This window comes from Populus trichocarpa, chromosome 9 (genome assembly GCF_000002775.5).
Source record: "Populus trichocarpa isolate Nisqually-1 chromosome 9, P.trichocarpa_v4.1, whole genome shotgun sequence".
Classification (NCBI taxonomy): Eukaryota; Viridiplantae; Streptophyta; class Magnoliopsida; order Malpighiales; family Salicaceae; genus Populus; species Populus trichocarpa.
Window position 1 is genome coordinate 6,005,445 of NC_037293.2, and position 13,649 is coordinate 6,019,093.

General features: G+C 34.3%; 2 protein-coding genes and 1 long non-coding RNA gene across 3 annotated transcripts; 1 reads left to right on the forward strand and 2 right to left on the reverse strand.

Moving 5' to 3' along the window:
• Positions 1 to 1,230: 1,230 nt before the first annotated feature.
• LOC7467347 (40S ribosomal protein S8) lies at positions 1,231 to 3,470 on the reverse strand. Its single transcript, XM_002313284.4, has 5 exons — positions 3,349 to 3,470; positions 3,175 to 3,247; positions 2,229 to 2,562; positions 1,569 to 1,741; positions 1,231 to 1,464 (listed from the first exon to the last, which is right to left on the reverse strand). Exons 1-5 carry the CDS (start codon positions 3,350 to 3,352, stop codon positions 1,389 to 1,391), a joined length of 660 nt encoding a protein of 219 aa, XP_002313320.1. The 5' UTR covers positions 3,353 to 3,470; the 3' UTR covers positions 1,231 to 1,388.
• Positions 3,471 to 6,320: 2,850 nt separating this feature from the next.
• Positions 6,321 to 7,605, reverse strand: LOC127905780 (uncharacterized). The gene is made up of 2 exons (XR_008060111.1): positions 7,260 to 7,605; positions 6,321 to 7,162 (listed from the first exon to the last, which is right to left on the reverse strand). It is a non-coding gene; the product is annotated as an uncharacterized LOC127905780 (long non-coding RNA).
• An 899-nt stretch (positions 7,606 to 8,504) lies between these two features.
• Positions 8,505 to 13,572, forward strand: LOC7482305 (50S ribosomal protein L1, chloroplastic). The gene is made up of 7 exons (XM_006379016.3): positions 8,505 to 8,957; positions 9,379 to 9,558; positions 9,640 to 9,694; positions 11,409 to 11,536; positions 12,392 to 12,475; positions 12,824 to 12,949; positions 13,069 to 13,572. Exons 1-7 carry the CDS (start codon positions 8,601 to 8,603, stop codon positions 13,204 to 13,206), a joined length of 1,068 nt encoding a protein of 355 aa, XP_006379078.1. The 5' UTR covers positions 8,505 to 8,600; the 3' UTR covers positions 13,207 to 13,572.
• Positions 13,573 to 13,649: the final 77 nt, after the last annotated feature.

Sequence of the window (13,649 nt, forward strand, 5' to 3'; positions counted from 1 at the left end):
CATGAAAGGAGATAATGAAACATGTTTATATTAAAAGGTTGATGATGAAAGAGGTCATGGATTGAACAACCTGCTCTTTAACCACGACGTAAGCTAAGCCATGGAGGATGATTTCCTTCTTCTTTTCCCTCGTGTTCCAGATATAATCAATAATTGCAACGAAGGCTCTCTCTCTCTCTTCTTCTCTTCTCTCTGCAGCTGAGGCTTAGTCCTCACTCTGTCTCCCCCTTTGCGGTGTTCGTCTGAGGCTCTAGCCCTCTCTTTTTGCTCAGCTCTTCTTCCTCTCTTATTAATGGTCCTCCTTTTTCTTTCCATTTATCCTATGGGGAGTGGCTCCCCCCTCCCCTCTTCCAATTTCATTAAGAGTTGGGGAGGTCTGGCTTTTATTAGTTTTCATTTGGTGCTGTGGTTGTAACTATGCTTGTTACAGCCATAATTTATAGTCATTTGGTTAAATATTTGAATGCAGATTTTAGAAATACATCCCACTAAAAATTGAGGTTATACCACCAGTTTTGCTAAAGAAAAAATTTGATGCTTTTCATTGACTTTTTCATTGCTAAATGTGCAGATTGAATTAATTCACTTGAATCAATCACTTTGAAGTTGCTTTTCATAATATAAAAAAAAAATCAAAATTTGTTAAAACTCAAGACAACTGCTCAGATTTTATTTTGGCATTTGTTAGATTACCTTTGTTTTTCTGTAGCATCTAAATTGACAAATTGCTATTGTGACTATGTTTAGACATGCTGTTTGTGATTGATTTCCCTTATCAATGAATATTAAAATATTATTTTTCTTATAAGAACAAATACAGTATGTTTTTTTTTATATCATATCATAGAGTAAGTTCAGAATTGATTCGACACGGCAAGTGAGCGATCAACACTAGAAAAAATGAGGAGCTCGAGAATCCATCTTACTTGCTTAGTAAAGCCATTTATGGGCCTGAACAGCTTTTACCCGAGGCTATCAATTGTCTAGCAAAACCAAATTTTACAGCAAGAAATTGGTTAGAGATGTCGATCGCATTAAAAATGGAGCCTTTCAACACGGCTAGGCTACAAGTGTACGGCATCATGCATTCTTATCATACCGATCAATCTCATGCAAGCTCATAACGACTAGTCACCAGGTCAGAAATAGGATTCGGCTAAGAAACCTTCATCATCCAACTCAACACAAAAACAAGAGATTTATCTTTAATGCGAGGTGAAAAACGCCAAATTAAACCAGAACCACCTGAATATTCTACTCAAAATTCAAATGACAGGTCTACCTTCAAGTTAAATTTCTTATCTCATCAAAAGTTACACGTCCAACTTCAAGCAAAATAAGGTGAAAATAGACGCCTGATCTGAAAATAAAATTCAAATAACAAAACTCTAGGCAGCTCCCTTGCCCTTCTTCCTTTGTATTTTCTTCATGTAAAACTCCAGTTCTTTGCCCTCCAAGATATATCTGCAACCATAGGAAAGCAATGAAACTCACAAACATTCTTTGGCAATGCCTTCAATCTAGACCACAACTAAGAACATGCATAAACAGGGGGAGAAGTAACATACCCATCAGCTCGCCCACACTGACCAGGACGTGATGAAATAGAAGCTAGCAAACGACCACTGCCAAATTGCTCTTCAATATGAGGGTCAAGCTTGCGAATCTGTTGTCTCTTCTCCAGCTTCCTCTGGACATGATTGCTCTGCTTCACCTCCTCAGTAGCAGCAGCTTCACCTTCCTATAAATCAATATACAAGTTTATGGACAATTTCAAAGTGAAATTACCAACAAAACATACCAGTGAGATAAACCATGCTGAATGTAGCATATTGCTGAATGTAGCATAATTATGACCCCACATTTACATATGGATATGGTAAGTACTAAAAAAATCTAGCTGTGACACATTCTCATGAAATTAAGCAAAAACTTGGTAAGTTGCAAAGCCAATAAAAATCTCACACGAACTAGCAAATAGAAGCAGAAAATTAGGTTGTATTTTTCTGACAGAAAGAAGATTAAATAAGTCAAAAAAAACACATCAGCATGGAAAAACTAATAATGGGTTAAAATCTATTAAAAACCATATTCTAGTTTTTCCACTTGCATAAATAAATCAATGGTAAAAAAATCAATTACCTAGGCCCACATCAGTAGCAATACAAGCATCACTTTCACACAATGAAAAAAAAAATTGAAACAAATGCTATATGTAAAGATCCTACCTCTCCTTCCTTCTTGGCAGCTGCTGTGGTTTTCTTCTTGCGACCAATGTCCACACCATAGTGCTGGAGATACCACTGCTTGAAAGGTGCAGCATCAACCTGAACGATGGCACTCTTCACCAAAGTCTGAGTACGAACCAACTCATTGTTGGATGCATTGTACACCACATCAAGAATCCTGGTCTTTCGGGTCACAGCCTCACTACCCCATGAGTAGTTTCCAGTATCAAGTCTTAAAGCACGCCACTTCACATTTCCTCCTCGAACCCTAATCCTCCTCACTGTCTTGTTGCTGGACAGCTTAGTGCTTGCAGGTTGCCTTCCGAGCTCATACCTTCAAGGGGGAAAACACACGAACATAATTAGGTACACAAGAAAACATAAAGTAACCAGTCACAGTCCAAATTCAGATATTAAATCGAAAACAGGAATGCTTTGGACACACCAAAAGGATACAATCGCAGGAAGTTTAAAGGAAACCATCAATTAGAGCACAGAATAAAATCCATATTGATTGATCTCCAAAGAAACGACAGCTTTTTATTGAAGGAGAAGAAGAAAGTAGTTCCTTTATAAAGAGTAATAGCAAGAGAGGATCCAGCAATTCTCTCTTAGGTTGTCGACCTTCCTTAAATGATTTTGACCAGATTGAAGGAAAAAAGTCCTTCATATATGAAATCAGGCAAACAAGGGAGCAATAGAAACAAGGAATAATCACCAATAAGTGACTAGTTAAGCTAAATCAAGTACTAGAGCTTAAAAACAGTGGCTGGTCTGAACCCAGACAAAGTGATGAAACCAGGACCTCAAGGAGAAAATTTTCAAACTATCTGTGCCCAGATTCAAGTTAACCAAATCTTTTCCACAGATCAGAAAGGAAAACACGTAGAGAAGTGCGGTTTTTTCTGATAAAAGAACTAAAAAATAATGTTAAAGAACGTCTTACTTTCTCTTCTTTCTCCAAGCTTTCTTCTTGCCTCCGGTGGCCCTCCTCTTGTGCATAGAATCACGAGAAATCCCTAATCAAAACATACAAAATTTTAAATTATTAGCATCGCCAAAACTGACGACAGAGAGAGAGAGATCAAGACAGTAGAAATATTTAACAAAGATTGTTTACCCATTTTTGCAGAGGCAAGATGCTAAGGTTTCTCTGCTGAGAGCTGCTAGGGTTTGAGACAACTGGGAGGGGATTGATGCTTTGCGCCTAAATTTATAGTATAAAACCCTAGATCATTGAAATTACTACCTTGCCCTCCGAGTTCTCGAGCACAATCGTTTTAAGTTTGAACGTTGAGTAAACGGCGACGTTCCTTGTTGTTTAGGTGTTAATCGCATTTTAATATAAAAAATGATGTACTTTTAAGTTCCTTCTCATGTTTCAGTAAAAGAAAATCAATTAAATTAAAATATACCATGATGTTTTACACAAGTAAAATTATTTTATTGTAAATTACAAATTAAAGCAATAGATGCATAACAATCGAAACATATAACTTTGAAATAATTTATTTTTAGTAATCACAAAAGAAAATTTCATTAAATTAAATTAAAATTCACATTATAATCAACAATCAACTTTCTCTATTTATTTAATTGTGGCGTGGCTTAGATTTCTTTTGGGAACGCGATGCATACCGTATTCTTTAAAAATTTAATTTTTTTTCATTAAAAATTAAAAATTTTTTGTATGTTTTAGATCGTTTTGATGCGCTGATCTCAAAAATAATTTTTTAAAAATAAAAAAACATCATTTTGATACATTTCGGTATGGAAAGTACTTTGAAAAATAACCGTAACCACACTTCCAACCAAGCTTTCGTTTATGAGCGGCGCTTTGTATTTGGTATTGCGGTAGCTATTGTGGTTGTAGTTTGAAAGGTTGTTTTTATTAAAATTACTTTTAGTTGAGGTTGGTTTGAAAAAATAGGTGTTTGGTTAAAACTGTGGTTGAAATTGAGGTTGAAAAAAAAGTAATTTAATGTGATTGGTTAAGAATGCTTTTGAAATTAAGGTTATAAAATAATTTTAAAATATATATATTAATATTGATAGTTTTAAATTTAAATATTATAGAATTAATTACTCCTATTACATCATGAAATAAATAATACTTTATATAAAATATTTTTTATTATTCCATTAAACTATTTATAATTCCATTACGTACAAAATTCATCCGATAAGAACTACAATTTTCATAATTTTTTGAGCGTGTAATAAAATTAGATAAAATATTATCATATATGAAATTGATATTACAGTGCGAGTGAATTTAATTCACTCTATACTAGTTTTTCGGGAAAAAAAATATTGTTCACATCACAGTGTGGGTGAATTTAATTCATTCTAAACTAGTTTTTTTTTTTTAAAAAAAAAACTGTTAATAAAATTAACACACTGAAAAGAAAAAAAGAAAAGAAAAACTAAAATTGGTCACGTGAATAGTGCAAGTGAATTGCACTGTTCATTGTTTTTTAAGTGAACAGTGTATCAATGTACACTGTTCATGCTAATTGCACTGTTTAGTGAAAAGTGCAATTAGCATGTACAGAGCGTGAAAAGCAGGAATTCCTTGCTTTTCATTACCCGCGTTTCGGACGCAAAAATCATATGAGACCCATGAACAGTAAATCACTTTTTTTTCATTACCAAATGGTTGCAAACTGGGTTTTAATTAAAACACAGCCGCATTCACGTAAACAAACAGCATTAGTCTGTTTAGACTACTGTTAGTGATTTTTTTATATTATATTATTAGATTTGTTTTGTGAAGATTGTTTTAAGTGTATTATAGATATCTTCATTTGAGTTTTAGTTTGTTATAGATGTTTTAATTTTTTTTTTATCTTTCTTTTATCCGTTTGCATGCTAAATATATATCTAAATTTTTAATTAATACTAATTCAAAATCCTAGTATGCATATGTGTGTGTGTGTATATATATATATATTAAAATAAAAAATGATAGTTCCTTGTTAAAATACTTTTAAATAATAATTTTTTTTTATTATCATTAAAAATTAATTATTTATCTTTAAAACTTTATTACTTTTTACTTGTGCAAGTAGAATGTTTGTAATATACTTACTAAAATTTCAATATCACCACCTTGGTTTACAAACACTTCTAAACAAGGAGGTTTTCGAATCAAATATTATGTAACTTTAATATTTCTTAACAAGATGAATATAAATTTTAGAATTGAGAAGAAAATCAAAGCATAAAAAGAAATGAAAACACTAAAAATAAGGTGAAAAATAATATGGAAAATCTGAAAAATATAAGTATCGAACTCTTCCTTCATCTTTTTTTTATAATGAATTTTGTAAGTTAATTGATTAAAAAAATAATAAGAACTAATTTTTATTATTTTCGAATATTATATTGATTAGTTACCATAAATCAATAATTAAATTTTAAAAAATTAAGAGTTATTTAGATGTAAAAACCAAAAGGTTTTTTGAGATTAATTTATTATTCAACAATAATTTTAAATAAATTTACAACAATTCCCTCACAAGTACAAGCACAAATTTAGAGCAATCATTGATAGAATTAAAATTTTATTGATAGGAAGGTCTAGCTCAACTGGTCATAAGTTTGTTTTCTAGAGGTCACCGGTTCAAGTTTTACAAGCCTCAGGGCTACTGAAGGTTTATATGGTCGTTAACTTCAGAGTCCATGGAATTAGTTGAGATGTGTGTAAGCTGAACAGACATCCTCGTTAAAAAAAAAAAAAAAATTCCACTGATAGGAGATGTTAAACGAGAGACGTGAAAATAACATAAGCTGCTGACAGCCTTGCAACACCGGCCATCCTTCCAGCTCCTTGGAAAAGTTTTCTCTGCTCCTTTCCAGCTCCGCAGCAGTCTGAACAGCAAGCAAAATTGAGAAAGATTATCCATGAGCAACACATACCTCACTGTCTGCAGAACACCTAACAATACTTAACAAATAGAGCTTCAAAGTCAATTTGGAACATGAACTGAGCTCACAACAGCTCGAAACATGAAATTATTAAGCAAAAGAGTCTAAGGCGTCATAAAATTAATGTCAATACTGAGATTGGCCCCCATATACCAGTGAAGCTAAAATATTAGCCTGGAAATCTCATTACAGAAAAAAATTTGCATTACAGTATCAGCACAATAATCTCTAGAATCTAGAATGACGATCCCTCCAGATAAATTGTGTGCTATCAGTGTATATATTAGCTGCACACAAAATCAAGCCACCGTCTTAGTTCTAACTTCAGAAATTCAATCACGTCATAACATACCAGGCTGATTCAAAACACCAGCAGAAAGAAGGTTTATACAAGACTCGTATGTTCATACCGTTCACTTAATGTATCTCCTCATCAGATTCCCACAGCTTATCAAAAACAACAAAGTTTTAAAAAACCATTCCCCACAAATCCAGCAGACATAATGTATATTGAAACAGAACAGGAAGATTGTGAGATAATCTAACATCTAGTTGAAAACATGGCACATAAATAAAATGATCTTAGAATCATGACAAATCATCAGATGATCAGACATTTTTAAAAATAAAAAAAGATAACCCCATTCTAGTAGTTGACTTGTAGTTACACAAGCAACAACCAATCTAATTGATCTCACCAGGCATTCAGAATTCAGTGAACCCCTCATGAGAAACTTCCATTCATTCTTGCCAGTTATAAATAATTGAAGAAAAGGAATATATGTAATTGTAGTGGTTCATGATGAAATCTTGAGAGATTTAGCCATGGTAAAGATCCCAACACCACACTCTATGGCAACCTTAGTCAGCAAGCAGCCTTTCTTTAAACCCTCCAAATTGAAGCAACCGCCTAAATACTGGTGACTAGCAATGGAACCTAGCACCCTCCCTGCCTCAATTGCCGCTGCCAAATCCTTCGGCAAGCTCTCTAACGATCTCCCCGCCTAATAATGATCACCAACTGCAAATCGTCAAACTCAAAACACCAAACCAAATCATAGCAATCTTTATATATATATATATGTGTGTGTGTGTGTGTACCTCTGCCAATGCAAGAATGGCCTCGTTCCGCTTGCGGGAACCAGCATCACCAGCAGCATCATTCCCATTTCCTCCACCACCAGTACTCCCTCCTCCACCAACTACGCCAGCACCTTCACCAGAGGAAAAAACGATGGTTGTTGGAAATTTTTTAAACGAGAAGCAGTGGTGGTCCAAACGAGAGAGGGAGTAGTAGTTGTAGAGAGTTTAGAAGTTGGGATGGCAATACAGCGAGTGGTTGTAGCAAAGTTGTTGCAGTGATATTGGTGGTGGTTGGTGACTGAAGAGCGTAGACGCGTGTGGTGTGGAGAAGGTGGCAATGGCCATTTCGAGAGAGTTTTTTTTGTTTTATTTTTCTATGAGAGTAGACTTCAGACAGTGTTCAGAGTTTAGTGGAGAGGGTAGTATTAGTTATTTTTTAAAATAATTATTATTTAAAAATATATTAAAATAATTTTTTTTATTTTATAAAATTTATTTTTAATATTAATATATCAAAATAATCTATAATAATTTCATAAATCATCCTAATAATTGTTAAATTTTAGTCATGATAATTACTTACTAGGAGTAGCAAAAGTTTCCATTGATAGGATGTAGAATATTTGAATCATTGTTTTTTTAAGAATAAAAGATTTGAATAATCTTTCAATGTTTCGAATTTTATATTTATTTTGAATTTAGTAATTTAGATTAGATTAAAAAAAATATAAGAGTAATTATTTTTTTTTCATTTTCAACATGTACTAAAATTATAACAAGCAACTTATTGATTTTTTTGGTTTAATTAAATCCTTACTTTAATTCTTGATTTATATTAATATAGAACTAAACTGTACAATTCTAGATTATAATATCAGTTCTAACTCTTTTTAAATAAATAAACAAACTAAACCAATTTCAATTTCTTATCAATAATAAACTCACTTTTCAAACGTAATTATAACTTTTAATCTTTTCTTGAAACTCCTTTTATTTTTATTTTTTTTATCATAACTTTTTTTTCTTCAAAATGGTTTCAGAAAATAAGTAATAAAATACCAAAACACACACACACACACACACCACAGGCTTGATATTTATTAAATGCATTATGATGAATTATAGAAAAATAATAAACTTTCCAAAAAAAATAATTAAGTCAGAATCATTTCGTGTTACTCAAAAAAGAAAAAAGAAAAAAGAAAAAAGAAAAAAAAAAGGGTCTACTATACCCTAAAAACCTCTTATCGTTTTTTTTTTTTTTTAAATTTTTTTATGGATAGACAGCTAAGCAGATAAGCGAACAGAGCTTCACTCCCTAAAGAGAGGAAGGCACAGAGAGCTTAAACAAAATCAACAATGGCAACGACAACAACATGTACTTCTACAACATCTTCCTTCATGCTAACGTACGCCACCTCCACAGTACACCCACAAGACCTAACCCCATCTCTTCTTTCTTTTAAGCCCCAAATTTTCTCTGTCTGCCCATTGATCTCAGACAGGAAATCAAGCAATAGGATCAACTTTTATAGCCAAACAGAGGCAAAGTCTAGACCTTGCAGAGTGGTTGTGGCTGCTGCTTTGGCTGCAGAGGCGGAGGTGGGTGAGGAGGTGGAAGAGACAGAGGGAGAAGGAGGTGGTGTGGCAACTGCTACAGTTACTCCTACTAAGCCTAAGAAAGGGAAGGCTGCGTTGCCTTTAAAGAGAGACAGAGTATGTGTGTTCTTGTTTGCATGTTTTGTCAATGAGTTTTGGCTCTTTAGGGTGATTTTATTTGTGGGTTTGGAGGGTTTGCGCTTTGGTTTAAGAATTTAGCAGGTTATGTGCTTAAAAGTTATTGCTTTGGAAGAGAGACTGAGAATTTTGATTTTTGATTTATTGATTTAAGTTTTAGTTACTATTTTGAATATTTTTTTAGCAGTAGAAGTGATTCACTATGAAGAAAGTGAGACTACTGGTTCTTACTGGATTTAGCTTCTACTGAACTTTAGTCTAACAAATTGTTGAATAGATTATAGGTTGGCATAGTCCGACTATTCACTTGGTTTGAGTTTGAATTGCACACTTTTTGTCATTTTTCAAGATTAGTATGTTGCTAGAATTCAGCTTTCTGTCCTTTTATTGGAAATGCCAGACAAGGTCTAAGAGATTCTTGGAAATTCAAAAATTGAGGGAAACAAAAAAGGAGTACGACCTGGGGACAGCAATATCTATGCTAAAGAAAACAGCAAACACAAAGTTTGTTGAAAGTGTTGAAGCTCATTTTCGTCTTAACATCGATCCCAAATATAACGACCAACAGCTGAGAGCAACAGTGAGTTATAACTTTCATGGATTATAAAAAGTTATACACATGGCTTAATCAAGTGTTTGCATAATCAACCGTTTTGCACAGGTAAATTTGCCCAAGGGAACAGGACAAACTGTTAAAGTTGCAGTGCTCACCCAAGGTAATTGCTCTATTCAATTTTCAGACTTGACCAAATATGAGTTTGTGTATTTAGAAAGCAAGCTGTTATTGTTAATCAGTTTCAGTTCTTTATCTTCTAATTTGTGGAAAACATGAACATTGAGGAGACACTATGTGCAACAAAAAAAAAAAAAAATCAGTTTGTGGATTGGTTGTATCTTACAGAAGACAATCTGGATCAATAACTCTAGGGATGATAGACACAGACAGAAATAAATGAGGGTCAACCTTGCAACAACATTTTTGTTGTATTATTTTATTATCCCATTTGAGTTCATTATAGGCTGAAAGTTGTTCCAATTATTTATTGGTCATTGGTTGAAAGAGCCATAACAATTTTAATGCATGCCTGGACTAAAGAGTTTAAATACAAAGCCTGTGGATTGTGATGCACTACTGGACTGTTGTTATATGAAAATTGGTAGCTGTATCTATAGGATTCAAATATATGCCAGTGTTCGAAGAAAGTATGCTGTCCCTAAACATGTTTGATATTTGAGTTTTAGTTATTCCTCCCAGGTGCAAACTTGAAGGTAAGCATGGGTGTTAGGTCTGATTAGGAAAATGATTGAATGGTTGTGCTGGGTTCCTGTTCTGTTTTCTTTCTTTCTTCTTTTCAAGGTAATTGGGTGATGGATGTGGTTGTGCTGCTATAGTGCCAATTTATGTGAAATATCGAAGTCAAGTGCAATTTTATGTGAAATATTAAGTCAATTATCTTTTGGGAAGTTTTTCTTGTTGTGTAATCTTCCGTATAAAAATTTGGGAAACTTTGGGTTTAGGTGTTTATTGACATGAGCATATAGTTGTTGGGAAAAGGTGTTTTCTGGAGGTTCCAGTGGAGCTTTTGCTTCACTGGGAATTTTGTTGAATGGTTTGTGCGGTAGTTGGTGTTTGGAGAGGTTGTTCCCTTTTCTAGAATTTTTTCTTTCATACTTGATGGTTTCATGATCTGAAGAAGGAAGAAACGCTCATCTGGCAAGAAGTCTTCCCCAGGGACGCGTGATAATAAATGTTTCTTCACTTATTTGGTGGTTTTGTTTGGTATTGATTGTAGACTTTCCTACTCTAAGTTGCGGTGGTTCTTAACTAGTAAATGTGCCACATGCTATTAAAACTTGAATCCTGCCTATTCAGTAGATTTCCATAGCAGGCAAGATTGTTTCTCTCAGGTCTATTTAACTTAGATTTTTCAAACTCCTGTCGAAGAGGATGTTTTTACTTTTGTTACTTGAGTCCATGGAAGAAAGAGATTTGAGGGGTGACTGCTGGGGGTGTGGTCTTTGAAGAGAGGAGAGAAAGTTTGAGCTTTTACAATATCTTCTATGCAGTGAAAGTTTTGAGCATCCTGAATTTCTGGAAATTGTAATATGGAGTTTCAGATGTCCAACTATTGTGCTGACTGTTAATTATTCCAGGGTTCTGCTTTTAGTTGATTGTTATACCATCTGTCCCTTGAACATGCCATGTCTCTCTCTCTCTCCTGGAAAACAAGAGTTAATTTTGTTCTTTCACATCACACCAAAAACTAGCTCTTTTTTCTGTCTTGTATGTTCATCCGGAGTAAGTCCAGATGATTATCAATTTTATATTGTTCTTTACTGTGAAATTAATATTTTTAGATCTTTTGTACCAGTCATAACCCCCCTCCCCCACCCCTTGAAATCATCATAATGTGAGGCAGAGATTTGCAGGTGAAAAGTTCGATGAAGCAAAAAATGCAGGAGCAGATTTGGTTGGTGGTGAGGACCTGATACAACAAATAAAGGGAGGATTTATGCAGTTTGATAAATTAATTGCATCTCCGGATATGATGCCTAAGGTGTTGCTTTGCTATCTTTTCATTGTTTAATATTTTAATGGCATCCATGCATGTGCACTGAATTCCTAATATCTGTAAGATACAATTCCTCAATCCTGTGTAAATATGTTTGAGGGACCGGTAAATTTGAAACTTTAACCATTTTATTTTCTTCCTATATTCAAATCTTTGTTTTGAGATGCCTTCCTAACTATAGTACTTTTAATATTACTATTTGATGTACAATCCACAACATGCAAGCGTTTTCTTGCCCCCCCCCCCCCCAATGACAAAAAAATAGAAAGGGAAGTATTTGTTTGTCACTTGGGTCGTCAAATGATATTAAGTTATATTATGCAGCCTTTTAATGTATGGTTTTGGGGTACAATGTGTTGTTTAATGAAGGATGCAACAATTTTCTCTCTACAAAATTTTTGGATGCACTTATAGCATCACTAACAACCTGCTAGCAAGTGGAAGTCATGCCGGTCAGTTGTCATTGACAGCTTTGAATTTACAGTTGGATTTGATTTTATTATCATACCTGTTTATCAACAATTGATTCTGCTATATTCAAGAAACATGTCTTTTTTGGTTGTATGGCTTACAGTTAGATTGGATATTTTACTTAGTTTGGGGATTTAAGCTTAGAAAATGCATCGTGGTTGTTGCTCCTAAGTTATGTAAAAGGCACTCCCACTTGGAACTGTTTCAATTTATGATGTGATTATGGTTTTGTGCTGTACACTTTGACTGATCAGACAAATAGTATTGTCTTATGCATCTGTTTTGAGAATGTGGAATGAAAATTTATCATTTTGGATAGTTTTTTTCTTTCATTGAGATTTACTTGTATCTCTTTGTTCCTTGCATCAGGTTGCCAGCTTAGGTAAGATTCTAGGACCACGAGGACTCATGCCAAATCCAAAAGCTGGTACTGTTACAACTGACATACCTCAGGTAATGGCCTCGTCCCCAACCCCCTACCCCACCCTCTGAGTTGGATTTATCATTTTCTCAACCTTCAAGTTGGAAACAAAGCAGAAATGATACAGTGGAGTTTACTCAATCATTCTACATTTAGCCTGTAATTGGACATATACAAGCTTGCCAAATACTGCAAAAATATAAAAAGTAGTTGCACTCTTATCACCATTGTGAGTGTTAAGCATGTACCACCAGACAAGAGTAGAACTTAATGCATTGAGTGAATCTATTTCATTATACAGATTCCTAGTAGCACTTATGATGTGGCCGCTACTGATTATTATCTTGCTTAATGAAATGGATTGATCAAATGCATTTCAGGCAATAGCTGAATTCAAAAGGGGGAAAGTTGAGTACAGAGCAGATAAAACTGGGATTGTTCACATACCTTTCGGGAAAGCTGATTTCTCAGAGGAAGACCTCCTTGTAAACTTGCTAGCTGCGGTAGTATGTTCCAAAATTGACCCTCCTTTCACCTTATATATGTGCATTTCCTTATTTTTTTGGGCTACGCGGATGCCAAGATGGTTTTCATAGCAATAATCACATGCCATCTTAATGTGCAGAAATCAGCAGAAGCAAACAAGCCATCAGGTGCGAAGGGAGTGTACTGGAAAAGCGCACATATATGCTCATCAATGGGGCCTTCCATTCGGTTAAATACAAGGGAGATGCTCGAATACAAGCTTCCGTCGAATGTTTGAATGTAACTAACTCCTGTAAATGATGTCAAGTATCTCTTTCCGAGCTTGCCAGTGTCCAGTAAAGATGTTAGGTGAGGTATGATGAAGAGGTGACCTTGATTGTTGCTTATGGATGAAATTGACATACACGTTGCATGGTCTTCCTCTGCAGACTCGGGAAATCTTTTATGACAATGATGGTCAATATCTTTATATTTAATTATCATCAGCTTTTGGCTCTCGCTAGGCATTTCAAATTGCTAGTTCTTATCGAGGCACAATGATTAAGCATTTATGCCACTGTTTTCCTGTTTTCTGTGGCAGGATTTCTTGAATGCTGTAGCTGTACCGATGAGAATGCTAATTTGCAATCGCTTTTTATTTCAATCTTGAGCGTTTAATTTGTTTCTTTGTATGTTCGATTAGCAACTGCATATCGGCTGTAGAAGGGAAGATCAGGGATT

Excerpts from the sequence above, each read along its gene's own strand:
- LOC7482305 (XM_006379016.3), top strand. The coding sequence starts at position 8,601 with ATGGCAACGACAACAACATGTACTTCTACAACATCTTCCTTCATGCTA. Across the intron at positions 9,559-9,639 it reads ACCAACAGCTGAGAGCAACA|GTAAATTTGCCCAAGGGAAC; the intron begins GTGAGTTATAAC and ends CGTTTTGCACAG. Across the intron at positions 9,695-11,408 it reads AGTTGCAGTGCTCACCCAAG|GTGAAAAGTTCGATGAAGCA; the intron begins GTAATTGCTCTA and ends AGAGATTTGCAG.
- LOC7467347 (XM_002313284.4), bottom strand. Across the intron at positions 1,742-2,228 it reads CTGCCAAGAAGGAAGGAGAG|GAAGGTGAAGCTGCTGCTAC; the intron begins GTAGGATCTTTA and ends ATTGATTTATAG. Across the intron at positions 1,465-1,568 it reads CAGTGTGGGCGAGCTGATGG|ATATATCTTGGAGGGCAAAG; the intron begins GTATGTTACTTC and ends CTATGGTTGCAG.